The 15153-nt window shown below is 44.0% G+C and overlaps 1 protein-coding gene across 4 annotated transcripts in view; it reads left to right on the top strand.

Annotated features, from left to right (window-relative positions):
- PHACTR2 (phosphatase and actin regulator 2) overlaps positions 1-15153 on the top strand; it is a 207053-nt gene that overhangs the window by 164779 nt on the left and 27121 nt on the right. For all 4 annotated transcript variants that reach the window (XM_054024328.1, XM_054024325.1, XM_054024327.1 and 1 more), the window contains 4 exons: positions 6890-7445; positions 10101-10297; positions 11380-11536; positions 13758-13813. In XM_054024328.1, coding sequence (XP_053880303.1) covers positions 6890-7445; positions 10101-10297; positions 11380-11536; positions 13758-13813 — 966 coding nt within the window. The remainder of the gene's footprint in view (positions 1-6889; positions 7446-10100; positions 10298-11379; positions 11537-13757; positions 13814-15153) is intronic.

The following is a 15153-nucleotide window of genomic DNA, read 5'->3' as shown; positions in this document are numbered from 1 at the left end:
TTAGGTAAATAATAATTATCTTATTTGTTTACTTAAAATAGGTGCTATCCTGGGGCCGGATTCTGTCCTCAGTGGTGGTACTCCTACTCCTGGGGGGGGATTCTGTGCCAAAAAATTAAAAATTCTGAGCCAAAAAATTAAAAAATACGGCAAAATTCTGCAAATTTTGTCAAAATAATGCAATATAATCACACCAGTTTCAATTGTTTTGGGTAAGTTATTTAAACTACAATACAGGAAAAAGGTCACAATAACTATTCAGCATTTCCTAAACATATGAAAGTTAAGTTACAAAACTTGGTAACTAATACCCTGCATTCCAGTTATAATCCTGGATTTTCATTTAAATTACATTACAGAACACCAAACAGGGAAAAAAAAAAAAAAGTAGAATGTCATTTTAAATCGCTCAGGCTTTCACACATGAAAGTCATACAGTTTTGCTAATCATTGTCCTGGACCTAGCTGGGTACTTTGGGAACTGCTTGGTTCTGATTGTCCTGACATTTTATTGACTGCTTGGTAAATGTTTTATTTGCCCTCAAAAGTGCCCCCCCCCCTTTTTTTTTTAATGGGTAAGTAAAAATCTAACCCCATTGTGCCACTTTGGCACAGGAAAAAGTGAGAAAGCTCATAGATCTTCCTAGCTCATTCCCTTAGGGCATGTCTACACTTGCCATTTAAAGCGGAAAAAATCCCTTTTTTTGCACAAAAACCATGGGAGCGTCTACACTTGCCAATGACTTTTTACAGTGAAATTCAGAAGTTTCATCGCAAAAAGAAAATCACCTCCACGAGAGGCATACAGCCAGGGCCGGCTCCAGGGTTTTGGCTGCCCCAAGCAGCCAAAAAAAAAAAAAAGCCGCGATCGCGATCTGCGGCGGCAATTCAACGGAAGGTCCTTCGCTCCGACCGGGAGTGAGGGAACGTCTGCTGAATTGCCGCCGAATAGCTGGACCTGCCGCCCCCCTCCGGAGTGGCTGCCCCAAGCACCTGCTTGCCAAGCTGGTGCCTGGAGCCGGCCCTGCATACAGCTCTTACCAGTGATGCTTTTGCGGTGATGTGCAAGTGAAGACATGTTCTTCCTGTTTACACAGCTTTTAGCCTCTGGAGGATATCCCACAGTGCCTACGTGACCACTCTGGCCAGCAGCTCTGCTGCTCTGATGCCAGGTAAACAGACGTCCACCCCTTCCCCTGTAAAGCCCCAGGAACTTTGAAACTCCCCTTCCTGTTTTCTTGGCAAGTGCTCACATATCTGGCCAGGTGACAATGCCTGCTCCACAGAGCAAATGATCCCTTGCTTGGAGCAATGCTGAGTAACTGGAGCTGATCAATGTTTAGGGAGAGGAGGCTGTGCAGGGACCCCAGATGCCCCGTGATCACCCCCTCCCTTCCCACAAGACCCATCCTCAAACTGGAGAGAGCTGCACTGTGGGATAGCTGCCCTAGAGCGCTGCTCTCAACTGCGATGGAAGTGCTGCTAATGTAAACACTGTCTGACACCTGAGGAATTAGTGAGTACACAAACCAGCGCTTTACTTTCAGCGGTTCCCTATCACCAGTGAAATTTACAGCACAAAAACTCTGCAAGTATAGACATACTCTTACTGTCATTTATAAGGCTTTACATCATTCTGACAATGTAGGGGCCTTAAAACTTCTACAGGTTTTTATGTTCCTGGGGGAATTGACTGGGAATGGGAACAGTTAACTAACAATAGAATAATTAACAATGTTACTGTGCACACAGGTTGCTACATTTCTGCTTCAGAGAATGAGCTCAATTAACCATCAACAGGAACATTAACAAAATATGGGGTTTTTTACAAAAGCTATTTTCTTTAACTTAAAAACAAACAATTTTCATTAACATGATACTAATATTTAATTAAGAGTTTTTTCAGTTCTCAAGAAGTTACATTTTACTAGGCAGGCAGGCTGCTACACTTCTGCCTCGGGGACAGAGCCTTCCTCCTACATAACAAAAAGATCTACCCTCCTCCACGCCCCTCGAGCCGCAGTATCAAGAGAGAGGGACAGAGTCTCTCTTGCTTGTTGGCCAGCCCCGCCCCCTGACGGTGATCAACATCTCCCCTGCAGGCACACACGCCCAGTCCCCTTCCCTCTGCAGTGATTTGCGTCTCTGATACTGCTCCAGGCATGCTGGAACAGACACGTGTCCCCCCGCAGATCTTTTGCATTTTTCTGCACGGAGGCCACAGAAATATGCGGGCCATATGAATTCTGCGCCCATCTGTCAGGAGTAAGTAACTCCATAAAATTATTGGGATTGCATGAGTATAACTGAAAGATGCATTTGATCTTTTGGCAATTACAAAAGATAGTGTGCTAATAATTTATTTCAACATTAGGTATATCATGTTCCTTTAAAAGATGGTAGATACTAATTTATCTGTTTTACACTGGTGGTTTTGAAAATATTTAGCACACTATACCTATTGTAAGGCCCAAAGTACACTTATGGCAATACATATAAATAGAGCTGGTTGAAAATAGGGGGTTTTCCATCACAAATTATGATGAAAATAGAAAAAAAAAATCTTTTAAATGTTCCATGGAAAATGTCAATTTATTTAAAAGTGAAATATCTTATACAAAAATTGCAGTGCTAGTGTGGTGCCTCATGGGAGTTGTAAGGTTCCCTGGTTGGACTACTTCTCCAATGAGGAACCATGGTCATGCCTCTTGGAGAGGAGAGGCAATGCATCATGGGAATCCCCAGCCACGATACATCTTAGAATATATAGTCCAGCCAGGGAGCCCAGCCCATGGAGGAGAATGGGGACATGAGTCAACTGAACTTCAGTTCCTATGAGGCACCATGGCAGTATTTCCAAATTGGAAAAAAAAAATCAGGTTTTAGCTGAACTATTTTGTTTTTTTGATGAAAAATGGAAATTTTCCATGGAAAGCAAACATTTTTCACACACACACACAAAAATGTACTTAGTTGAAAAGCCAATTTTCCATCCAAAAAATAGTTTTGATGGAAAATTTTCAGCCAGCCCTAACCATGACAAGAATGGTAATACTTCTGACCCAGCTGAAATTGGGCAGGAGAAGTCACAGGGAAACACTCTTGCAGGTTTTCCAGCCTGATTTCAAATCCAGAGGGGTTCTAAGAAAGAGAAGATTTTTCAATACCCTCACCTTTATTAACCAGTGACAATTATAGATTGATTGTATATTATGTTGGGATTTTTAACTTTAAGCATGTGTCTAGCCTCACTGATTTCAACCCTGTGCTTAATGCTTTACTGGATCAAGCCCTTTGCTGGATCTCAGCATCTTGCAGGATTAAGCCCTTTGTAAGCACTCCTCACCATCACAGAGAGGTTTCTACTAAATATTGTGCAGGAATAAGATACTATTTGTTTCCATTGCAAGTTCCCACTTCTGCCTTTAAATTTTTTTTATTTGTATTGATTGATTTGTAAATTAGTCACCCCTAAAGCTCTGCTCATATGCAATACCTGCTTTACAGTGAGATCCTGCTTTTATGCATGTTACAGCTAGTTTGTGACATAAAAAAAGCAGCAAGTGATTTGCGTAATGTCACAAAGCTGAGTCTCTGCAGATTTTTCCAGGTGCACTGCTCATCACCCTATACCAGAGAACTTTCTAAATGTCTGTACCCCATAAAATTGTGTTAGAGGAGAAAATGACATAATAGGCTTTCTCTGTTATTTTCCTGTTTCAGATTTCATACAGCCTAAGCATGGAAGCAGTTTTTGTATCATGAGCTTATTTCACTGTAATAAGTTTGGCCAATAGCTGTATTTTGGTTCCCATCATAATCTGCTGTTTTAAAGATACAGTTAAGTGAATTTCTGTTACACATTGTTAGCCTTCTGTTCTACTCTGTAGAATGGGGGTGGGCAACTTTTTGGCCCTAGGGCTACATCGGGTACAGAAATTGTATAGAGAGCCGGGTAGGAAAGGCTGGGGGAGGCTATGCCTCCACAAACAACGAGGCATGGCCTGGCCCCTGCCCCTTATCCAGCCCCCCAAAACCCCCACCCCCATCCAACCCCTCTTGCTCCTCATCCTTGACTGCCACCCCAGGACTCCCGCATCCTATCCAAACACCCCTGCTCTCTGCCCCCTGAGCATTCCCCCAGGAGGCCCATGCACCATCCAATCCCCACCCCCTGACCACCCCCTAGGGCCCCCCGCTCCCTATCCAACCCTCCCTGCTCTCCCCACCCCACATTACCTGTGGCGTGGGGGAAAGGGGGCTGAGTCCTTTCCCTGTGCGTTTCCCCTGCTCGTTTGGCTGCTCTCCCTGGCAGTCGGGCAGGGCTCGTTCCCTGTCTGGGCTAGGCTGCTGGGGATAGAGGTCAAGCATGCTGGGGGTGAGGGGAGGGGCCTGGCTTTCTCTGCCCCTGTCCCCGGCAGCAGGGCCCAGGCCCCTTGACCGTCCTCCTGCAACCCTCCTGTAACACCCCCTGCTCCCCGTCCCCTGACCGCATCATCCTGGAGCACCAGGTCTGGTGGCGCTATAGAAGCTGGAGCTGCAGCCACGCGGCCCAGGCGCTGGGGGAACTGTGACTGTGAGGGAGGGAGGGGAGCAGAAGGGGAAGGGCCAGGGGCTAGCCTCTGCCCCACCCACCACGCTGCTGGGGAGTTGGGCTGGCTCCTCCGTGAGCCTGTTCTCACCCCTCTCCCTGACAGGAAGCCAGAGAGAGGGGTCCTGCGGGCCGGATGTGGCACGCGGGCGATAGTTTGCCCCCATCTGCTGTAGAAGGAAGGTCTGGTGACCATCTGGCCTAGTGGTCAGCTCATGGCTTTACAAGTTCTGCCAGTCTAGTCATCCCAGAGGGAGCCCCAGCTGCAACCTCATTACCCCCTCATGTTCCAGTTGCTCCATCACTATAAAGGAGCTGGGGGGGAAGGCAACCTGGGGGGGGGGAGGCAACATGGGGGGACCCCCCCCACACACTCCAACAGGTATCAGTGCAGGGCCCCCAGGAGTCTCTCAATGTGGCCAGCCCAGTTACTGAGTTATCCCAAAGTATGTATCCCCCCCCGGTCATTTCCTATCAGTCTGATGCTCCTCAGTTTGGGGCATGGTTGTGGGCTAAGCAGACTGTCCTCAGTCTCTTACAGTATGTTTACACTGCAACTAAAAGCCCGCGGCTGACCTGTGCCAGCTGACTCAGGCTAAGGGGCTGTGTAATTGTGGCATAGATGTTCAGGCCTTGGCTGGAGCCCAGGCTCTAAGACCCTGTGAGGTGGGAGGGTCCCAGAGCTTACCCAAGCTCTGCAATTAAACAGCCCCTCAGCCTGAGTCCCAGGAAACCAAGTCAGCTAGCATGGGCCTGCCCTGGGTGTCTAACGGCAATGTAGACAAGTCCTCAGTGTCCAGTTCAGTTAGTCAATCTGTTTCAGGGCTTTCAACTCTCAAAGAGCAAGGGAACCCAAATCCCCCTTCACAAAGCTGTTGCCACTCCCTGCACAGTTCTCAGCATCAGCCTTGTTTATTGGTGCCACATGCAGTGCAGTTAATTCTCCCACCCCCTTTCTTCTGGGCTGCCAATGTCCTTAAAATGTTCCTCCATTGGGAACATGCTTTGCATCTGTTGAGAAGCAGGGCCTCCTAGAACAGTATTGCTCTATCCCCCTCCCTGGTTCAGTGTGGGGCCTGTTGACCCCATTCCATACTTGGAATGTTAATCCACTGATCTGTTATGTGATTCTTTCTTAAATGCTCCCATTCACTGTCTTAATTTTAATGCATTTCCCCTGACAACAAAAGTGTTTGACTTCACTTTAATCAAAGTGTTTTGATTAAAAGGATTTAATTGTATGTTGTTGGTTTTTTTTAAATAAGAGCCAGAATTCTTGTATTCTCTCCCAGCTTAGCCACTGACTCATTGTGTGACCTTGGGCAAAACAGCTAGCTGTGCCTCAGTTTCCCCATCTGTAAAGTGGGGGAGAAAAGCCTTACAAGAACATTGCAAGACATAATTGGATGATATTGATAAAGTGCATTTAGATATTTCATATGAAAGGTGCTACGGAATGGCAATAATGATGATAGTCTATAATACTCTGACAAAAAAAACATAATAGGAAAGGTTAGTTGTAAAGATCGTTAACTTTAGCTGCAGACTAACTGGGATTATTTGTATCTTTTGGTGGCCAGCATTGTTTAGAAAAGAGGGACTAGGGAAGTTTTCACTGGAGCTCGTTCTCCACAGAATGCATGCAACTAATTCTCACAAATGCTCTATGTGCATGTACATCTACAGGAGGATGTACAATCATGCTTTAATGATTGTGAAACAAGACTTATACACAGACATAGTAACGTTTTCAAAAGCCCCTAAACGATTTAGGAAACTAAGTTTCATTTTCAAGAGTGACTTAGCACTGATATGCTTAAGTCCCACTGAAAGTCAGTAGCTCATAAGTCTCTGAGTCACTTTTGAAAATGAGACAGGCTTCTGTCACCCAAGCACTTCTGAAAATTTATCCTGATGTGTAGCTAGCTATTCAGTCAGGACAACTGTGTTATTATTTTAAACAACTGGATTTTTAAGATTATTACCAGGCATTGACCTAGTGGTCACCACAGAGTGATGACAGTCAGGATCTCTAGCCTCAGCTCTAACGACCTTGGGCAAATACTTACACCTTCTGCCTCTACCCACCTCTAAAACTGGAAGTAATAAGACTTACCTACCTCACAGGGGACTTGTGAGGACCAATTAGTTAGCTGATGTTTGTCAAATGCTTAGAGTTATAGAAGTACTAAGTACAGTTATTTTATTATTAAAATATCAATTCAAGATACGGTTCAAATGGTTTTAAGAAAAACTGCATTTCTGAGGTTGTAAAATGTTTGTCTTTTCTCATTTTAGCTAGCTCCTCTCACGTAAAAAAATTACCCGTCTCCAAGTCATCTTCTTCACAATCTCCTTCATCCACATCATCTCATCCAAAAGCCTCTAAGGAGACAGCACCTAGTAAAACGGGCACATCAGGGACTTCCAGGGGCAAGAAAAAGTCAACCGGGAAGCAGTCAACCCCACGAACCCGTGCAGATGGGGACGTTTCTTCCACCTCCAATGCAGCAGCAAACAGTTTAGAAACAAAGGTGGAAAACTCTCAGCCAGAGCAACCTCCCGTCATAATTTCTGAATCTGAAGCTACAGACCAGCAGAACACACTGATTGTCCCTCCTCCTCCCACTGCTCCTCCTCCTCCACCGCCGCTGCTGCCTTCCTCTCCTTCAGCCAGTCAGTCCACTGACTCCACAGAAACACCAGATGTACCCATTAGCACCGAAGCAGGCCTGTCTGTCCCAGGCTCAGATTCTAATCCTCTTCTCCAGACCGAACATGAAACAGACAATGAAGACCTTAGCAGTATTGCCCTAGACAATAGCCTGGATAGGAGTGAAGAAAATACAACATGGTAAGACTCTACTGTCATTTATAAGCAATAAGGTACACAGCGCATTGCCAGGGGTGGCGAAACTATTCAGATAAAATAAGGAATGCTCTCAGTCTTGTACCTTTGCCTAACACTTGAATTAAACCTATCAGATCCAAAACTTTAGTTAACTTGTTTTTCATTATTATTCATTTTCACTTGCCTTTACACTTCCATGTCCCAGGCACAACCAAAAGTAGAAGTGGCAAAATATATGAACAAAATTCAAAAATGCTTTCCCAACATAACCAGAACGACATTTGCAATAGCAACTGCTCCCCTCTGCCACCCTTTTATAAGAATAATAATATAAAAAAATAATACCCGAGCAGATCTTTCTATCAACCAGAAAGGAAGAAGAATCAGAGACTCTATAAAGTCCAGAAGGGATTTCACTATTGCCATTCTGCATAAAAGGAAGGGGCCCAAATATTACAGTGATGGGCATCAGTACCAAACCCTAAATAACCTTCCCCCAAGGCCCTGCCCTTGCACCACCTCTTACCCCAAGGCCCCACCTCCTATTCGCTCCTGTCTGCCCCCCCATAGCTCCCCAACTTTTAAAAGTGATGGGGCCATGGCCCCCTGCCCCTCTCCCGCTGCCCCCCGTTCTGGTGCCCCTGAACCCAGTCACTGTCAGCATTAAACAGTGTTAAACAAGGTCTGTGGTTTGGTATCCAGAAACCTTAGCCTGCTTAGTACCATGGCAAGCACACCATTAAAAATCATTCAACCTTTTATCAAAGATACAGAGAAGAAGGAAAAACAGTTAAAGCACTGGAAATGTATATCAGTGGTTCTCAAAGCCGGTCCACCGCTTGTTCAGGGAAAGCCCCTGGCGGGCCGGGCCGGTTTGTTTACCTGCCACATCCGCAGGCTCAGCCGATCGCAGCTCCCACTGGCTACGGTTCACCGCGCCAGGCCAAAGGGGCTGCGGGAAGTGGCGCAGGCCGAGGGATGTGCTGGCTGCCCTTCCCACAGCCCCCATTGGCCTGGAGCGGTGAACCGCGGCCAGTGGGAACTGCAATCGGCCGAATCTACGGACGCAGCAGGTAAACAAACCGTCCAGGCCCGCCAAGGGCTTTCTCTGAACAAGCGGTGGACCAGCTTTGAGAACCACTGATGTAAAGTATTAAGAAAGGCTTTCATTTTAACAACGTCTCTTCTCCCCTTTCCCTTTAGCTGGAGAAAATTTAGAAGGAAACCTCCACCTCCCCACCCTTTGTTTGACAGTCTCTGAGATGGTATCGAAGATGGCAATAATTGTCCATTTGGGGAGAAGAGAAGTTAGTTGAGATGAGCTGGAGCTGCTGTTGGTATTGCTATTTTTAAAGTCCAAAACGGGAAAGGAAAAGCAGTGAGCTGAGATGGGCTGAAGCTGCTGTTGTAGCTACTGTTGTTAAAGTCTGATCCGGTTTCATCTCAGGCGGTGTTTGGGATTCATCTGGGGCGTTGATGTATCTGGGTCCCTCTCTCTGGCCCAGTCTTGTCAGAATATCCCTTTGGATTAGGATGAAGAAGATCTGGGGGGGTCCCAGCATATGGTGGAGTTGGCACCCATGAGGGTAAAGCTCACTCCAGTAACCTCCATCTATTCTTCCATTCTCCCCTCCCCGCTCCCAAGTCTCTTTCTTTTTTTTAAAAAAAAAGGGGGGGAATGATGGGTGGAATAGCCCATCCCTTCATTATTTTGTCCACCAATTAGTCCTAGTATCCGACACACCAATTTTGGTTCATTAATTTCTGGTTCTACAGCTTCTGTTTTTACCAACCATGATTTCAACAGAGTCCTTGAATCATATCAATGTGGTCTTTTCTTTGTTTGGACTAATTTAGTGTCTATGTCTGGTTCTCTTGCACTTGTTTATAACATTCATTACTAAAATCAACTTGACCAACTTTTCATCAACATTTGTTATTCTAGGTTATTGTAACATCTTATGGACTGAACTCACAATTAGGGTAAACTTGTCAGCCCCATTTTCACAACAGTGCTCTGTTTTCCTCGCAAGAGAAATCAACACCATTCACAACCACACTAAGCAGTTCTAGTTTCTGCACTTAGGTGGCATAAAGGGGCTGTAATCCAGATGCTAATCACCAGCAAAGAATTCCCCTGGCATAGAGGAGCTCCCGGATAGCACATCTGTGCCATGATCAAGCCCCTGTGCCTCTGCCCTTCCCCCTCATCCCACACAGAGGGTAGAAGGGCAGTGGGCATGGGGCAGCTGTGCTCAGTTGCCCCAGTGCTCCACTGATTTAGGCTCCATTAAGTTACACAAGTGGTGTAACTTAGAACTATCTGGTAGCAGCAGTAAGTGATGGAGTCAGGCTTGCCTTCAGATCAGGGAGCTGGAACTGACCCTTTTGTATCATCCCATCCCCCTAAATCAAGCAGACTTCTGGCTCAGGAGAGAATCTCCCGTATACTGTATACATCTCCAATTGTTGGCTGTTAATACTTTTTATGTATTACTGGTGCAGCTCATCAAGACCATTCGCATCTCTTTATATATAAGATTAAGTCAGTCTGAATAAAATAGCTTGTATTTTCATGCTTGCTTATCCAGGGAGTCTCCTTTTGGTGTTCTGTGTTGCTTACCTTAATGTTACAGCGTCTTTATTATGTATCAACAGTTCAGTTACCAAAGAAGACCAGGAAGAGGAGACTCCTAACCTAGCAAGTCCTCAACCAACAGAAGAACCTCCTGAGCCTATGGCCAGTCTGGAAAGTGAGAGCAGCAAAGAGAGCCACACCAGTGACTCCGATTCAGATGGGCCAATACTCTACACTGATGATGACGATGATGACGATGACAACACAAGTGCAGAAAGTAAGACAATTTAAAGAGGGATGTGTGGGGGAGAGATGGTCACTTTATATGAATGGCAAAAGTATCCCATCAGTGAGCAGGTAGTTTAACTCAGCTATTTTCTAGAAGAGATTCCTTCATCTTTGGTTATGGACTTCTCAGACATTTGACTCTCTTAGCACAGATGATACACTGTGTGTGTGAAAGTTTTGAAATTTCATCTGAGTGACCTATCTTGGAATGATCAGGGGGAAGCTGTTTGTCACCGTGCTGATTGGGATGCAGGGGAACTGCAGTCTCGGTTACACGATTGCTTGAGTATTTCATTCATTTGGCCATTGGTCCAATACAAGGCAAGCAGTATTAAAAATATTATTTATAGGGGTCTGGTGTAGCTCAGTGGATTTCTACTGAGATTGGGTCTCACCGTTAATTGAAGTATATTGGTGGGGCAGTGTTGGGAGGCATGCATTGTCATTGTCCATGCTGTATCTGGTTTTTGGATGAATAGATGACTACAGCCCCCACAGCTTTCCATCTAAAATACTTTACAAGCACTAAATGCACTTTTAAAAAATGGATTTTCTTTTCTGTGATAATTTAACAAATTAGGTAATGTCTGCAGAGTGCTTTGAAGATGAAAAGCACTATAAAAGTGCTAAGAAGCATTAAAAAAATGAGGAGGGGGAGTGAGGGAGAAGAGGAGAATTAGACTGAACAGTGTAAGGCTTAAGAAAAGAAAAGCAGTTTGCTAAACATGTTAAAAAAGGAAATAAAGTAACCTGTAATGTATCAGATTTCAGGGAACCTCAAGCCCAGATTTCTCATTTTTATCATATCAGTTCACAGAAGATGGGTGAAGCTTATAAATTCACTCACTATCTTCTAACATCTTAGCTGTCAGCTTGTTCTTTTCTGAGTCCTTCAGCCTTTTATCGTCATGAGCCAAGTTGAAACTATTTTTCTTCTGGTGTTCATTAAAATTCCTCTTTTGCATGTGGAAAAAGAGGCTGTTGTGGGGATGTATTAAAAGTTCTTGCTGATCGTTTGCAGCTGTAACCTGAGTGTGAATGAACTGTCTATCCCCCTCCTTTTTTCCTCAGGCTCTTTGGCAAGTAAAATCCGTCGTAGGGATACTCTTGCTATCAAACTTGGCAACAGACCATCTAAAAAAGAATTGGAAGACAAAAACATCTTGCAGCGTACCTCTGAGGAGGAGAGGCAGGAAATCAGACATCAGATTGGAACGAAGCTAGTGAGGTATCCATTGCAATCTGAGGGTGGGTTTGGGAGGTAGGGAAAAAAACAAGAACATTGGCATCACATCTTAAATGCAGCCACGGTATTTGGTGCAAGATATTCTGGGTTGCCAGGTCTGTGAGCACCTAATATATTCTTATGATGTGAACTAAATTATTTTGTGCACTTGAGAGCCAGATAAAAAACGTTTTATTCCTTAACAGTAGGTGTGGTGCATCATGTGTGTAGAACTCATGGGGCACGATCCCTTTAATAATAATATAGGCGTGTGGTTCTTGCCACTGGTGTCCTGGCCAAATTCCAACTCCAGTAATCATATTGTGCTTACCTACATTTCCTCCATAGGTTAAACTGAATACACTGTTCTTAACTTCTTGTCTTTAACTTCTTGCCTTGCGTAGTATTGGTGGTACTGACGTGCTCCACTCCAGAGGTGGCTGCATTTTGGCCATGGATAATAGATTATTAAGCCACCTTAGTGGCTACATGGTTATGTTCATGTAGAGCTTTACACTCAAAGGGGAGTGTAAACCTGTGAAATCACTATGAAGTTTAACACTTATTCTTATCAAACTATTAACATTTCAGTCAGCACCTGGCACTTTAAGGGTCTGATTCAAAACCCATTGAAGTCAATGAAAGTCTTGAGAACTACTGATGAAAAACACTATATAAGAGCTAGGTATTATATTATTTTATATTATTAATATTGTTATTATTCAATGGGCTTTGGATCAGGTCCACATTTTCTATGTACTTTTCACAATGAGTGAATTAAATAAATGAATTAAAATCACTCATTTTTAACCCTATCTGACTTTGTTCAAACTCTATAAGCTGGAAATAGTCATGTGCACACTTGAAAATTTGTACATAACCAGTCCTCCATTGACATAGGCTACTTTAATATGTATACACAGTTAGTGCAGCTCATTGCCTTAACAGATTTCTTCTCTACAATGCAAATCAATGTGTTTGTGGGCAACTTCCATTATTCAATGCCAGTCCCCTGTAGCTACATCTCTCCTGCTTCTCTTACCAGAAAGTCCATCCTGCAGAGCTCAGCTGCTCAGCCCCACTCTCCAGCCTTCCTCTGTGGCTCCAGCCCCTCACTGAAGCTTCGTGCACTCGCCCACCCTGTCTTTGCCCCTTCCTTCCATTTTCCCACAGACCTGCTAAGATTATCTAGTGCAGGTTCCCAATCAGATGGACATGATGAGATTAATTATGCCAGTGATGCTCCCTGGTGAATCATAGGAGGTTTACTAGACAGAGAAGCTGCCTATGAATCTTCTAACTTTCACAGATACCCAATGTTAACTTTCCTGTTGAATGACAAGTTTCAGAGTAACAGCCGTGTTAGTCTGTATCCGCAAAAAGAAGAACAGGAGTACTTGTGGCACCTTAGAGACTAACAAATTTATTAGAGCATAAGCTTTCGTGGACTACAGCAGAAGTGGGCTGTAGTCCACGAAAGCTTATGCTCTAATAAATTTGTTAGTCTCTAAGGTGCCACAAGTACTCCTGTTCTTCTTTTTCCTGTTGAAATGTCTCCTGCTTCTTTGCAGCCCAGAAGTGAATTTTTTTAGTAAATTTATGACAATATTAGCCATGTTTTATAGGATACAAGCCTGAAAATAGGTAGCTTTGAGACATTTTTTAAATGTTCAGATACTTTTTGTGTAGATAACTAAAATAGTTTTGATTTAAATCTCCAGACTTTGCATATATGTAGCACTCAGTCAGTAGTGTGCATTTTGCTGTGTTTAAAACAAATGAAATTGAAAGAATTTATTAATGCATGAAAATATTCCAACAGTTGCACAGTATATTACAATACAGTACAGAGAGTCTTTGTACAGATTATTCCTTCAAACTAGATCCCAAAATGGAGTATTTTAGAGCCTTTTTTTTAAAGGTTTGCACACACAGTTACCATGATTGCATCCACACATTGGTCATTGGCATGCCTAAGTGGCCAACTGTGCCTCAAACTAGACATATGCCGGCTCAGTACCCCGTGTATGTGCTCAGTTGTAGAAATTGCATTCTGATTAACTATGCAGTTGTACATCTACCCCTCAGTGGTAAATGAATAGCATTAAAAGACTGATTAAAGGAGTTGCATTGCACACTTTAACAAAGCAACCTACTGTTTTTATTGTTAACCTTTGATTGAGAAATCTTGGCTTATAAATGGTCATTTAATTTGTACTCACAGGAGACTTAGCCAAAGGCCTACAACTGAAGAGCTAGAGCAGAGAAATATCCTGAAGCGTAAGTATTCTATGCAGATTAGTATAATTATTTATTCAGCAAAAAAGCACAACTGTGGGATTCATTAGGAACCTTGACAGTTAATATAACATGCTAGATTCATGCGTGGAGAGAAACGATGCTTGGTGAAGTAGCATCTTGACATTAGACCCATCATAAATCTGTAATGGCAGCAGTAAATACAGGCTATATTCAGGGAGACAAACTGAGTCATCATTGGTCATACCCATACTCTCTCCCTTGACATCAGTGGAGCTGCATGAGTGTGACTGAGCACAGAATCTGCTCTTACTGTTATAAAAATCAGTCAGACAGGTACTCCTTCAAGGTATTTTTAATACTTTTTAATCACTCCCCACTAACTTTTTTAAGGAGGAAGGGAAATATCCTGTGCCCCCCAAACAAGGGTAGATATGAATGAGTAAAGTACAAAGAGCAAAAGAGAGGTGAAGCGTCCTGGAGGAGAGGAGACCATACATTCCAGCTCCTTGAAGATGTCAAAGAAACCATTGCCTCCCTAAAGCTGTATTAGTATTGCTGGGTTCCTGTGTAATGGGGAGGGAGGAGGAGAGGCAGCACGCCGCCAGTGACGGCAGCCCTGCCCACCCTCAGATCCGCTTCTCCCATAATTATAATTGTGCATTTTTCCATATTGCCCCTATGCACGGAATATCCTCACTCAACTGATCCATAAAGCTGCCACTCATTGCTCAGGACTACAGTTTTAGTAATTATCCTAGTTAGCTTTTGAGATGCATCTCAAAAGCTAACTAGGATAATTACTAAAACTGTAGCTTCTGGTTATCTGCTATGCACTGTGGTACATAAAAGAGGGTTCAACAAAGTCCTAGCCAAGAGGTGATCTGCAATAAATTTTGTAATGTGCAAAATTTGGAATCTGTACATTACACTATCAAATGTAAATAAAGATAAATTGTGAAGTATAACCATATTAATCTGATAACCAGTCAGCAAACACTGGACCACATACCAGGTTTAAATTCTCATATAGTATTTCCCAGAGCCCCAGGGCTGGGGGCTTCTGCCCCGCAGGGGTCACTGGGGCTTGGTGCTTCTGCCCTGCAGAGCACACCGGGGCTCAGAGTTCCTGCCCTAAGGGGCGCGCTGGGGCTTGCAGGGGCTCAGGGTTCCTGCCCTGCGGGAGACACCAGGGCTCGGAGCTTCTTCCTAAAGCCTTTGAAAATATTTACCAGACCTCCACTCTGGACAGCTCCAGCTGAATTTAAGCCTGACCACATGAGAAAGATAATTCCAAAAACTCGTACGAGTATATCACAAACTACTTCTGCTGACTTTGAGGACACCAGTTACACTTTCCC

Source organism: Malaclemys terrapin, chromosome 3, assembly GCF_027887155.1.
Source record: "Malaclemys terrapin pileata isolate rMalTer1 chromosome 3, rMalTer1.hap1, whole genome shotgun sequence".
NCBI classification, from domain to species: Eukaryota; Metazoa; Chordata; order Testudines; family Emydidae; genus Malaclemys; species Malaclemys terrapin.
Note: the sequence above shows the minus strand (reverse complement) of the source record. Positions and strands in the feature narration are given on the sequence as shown.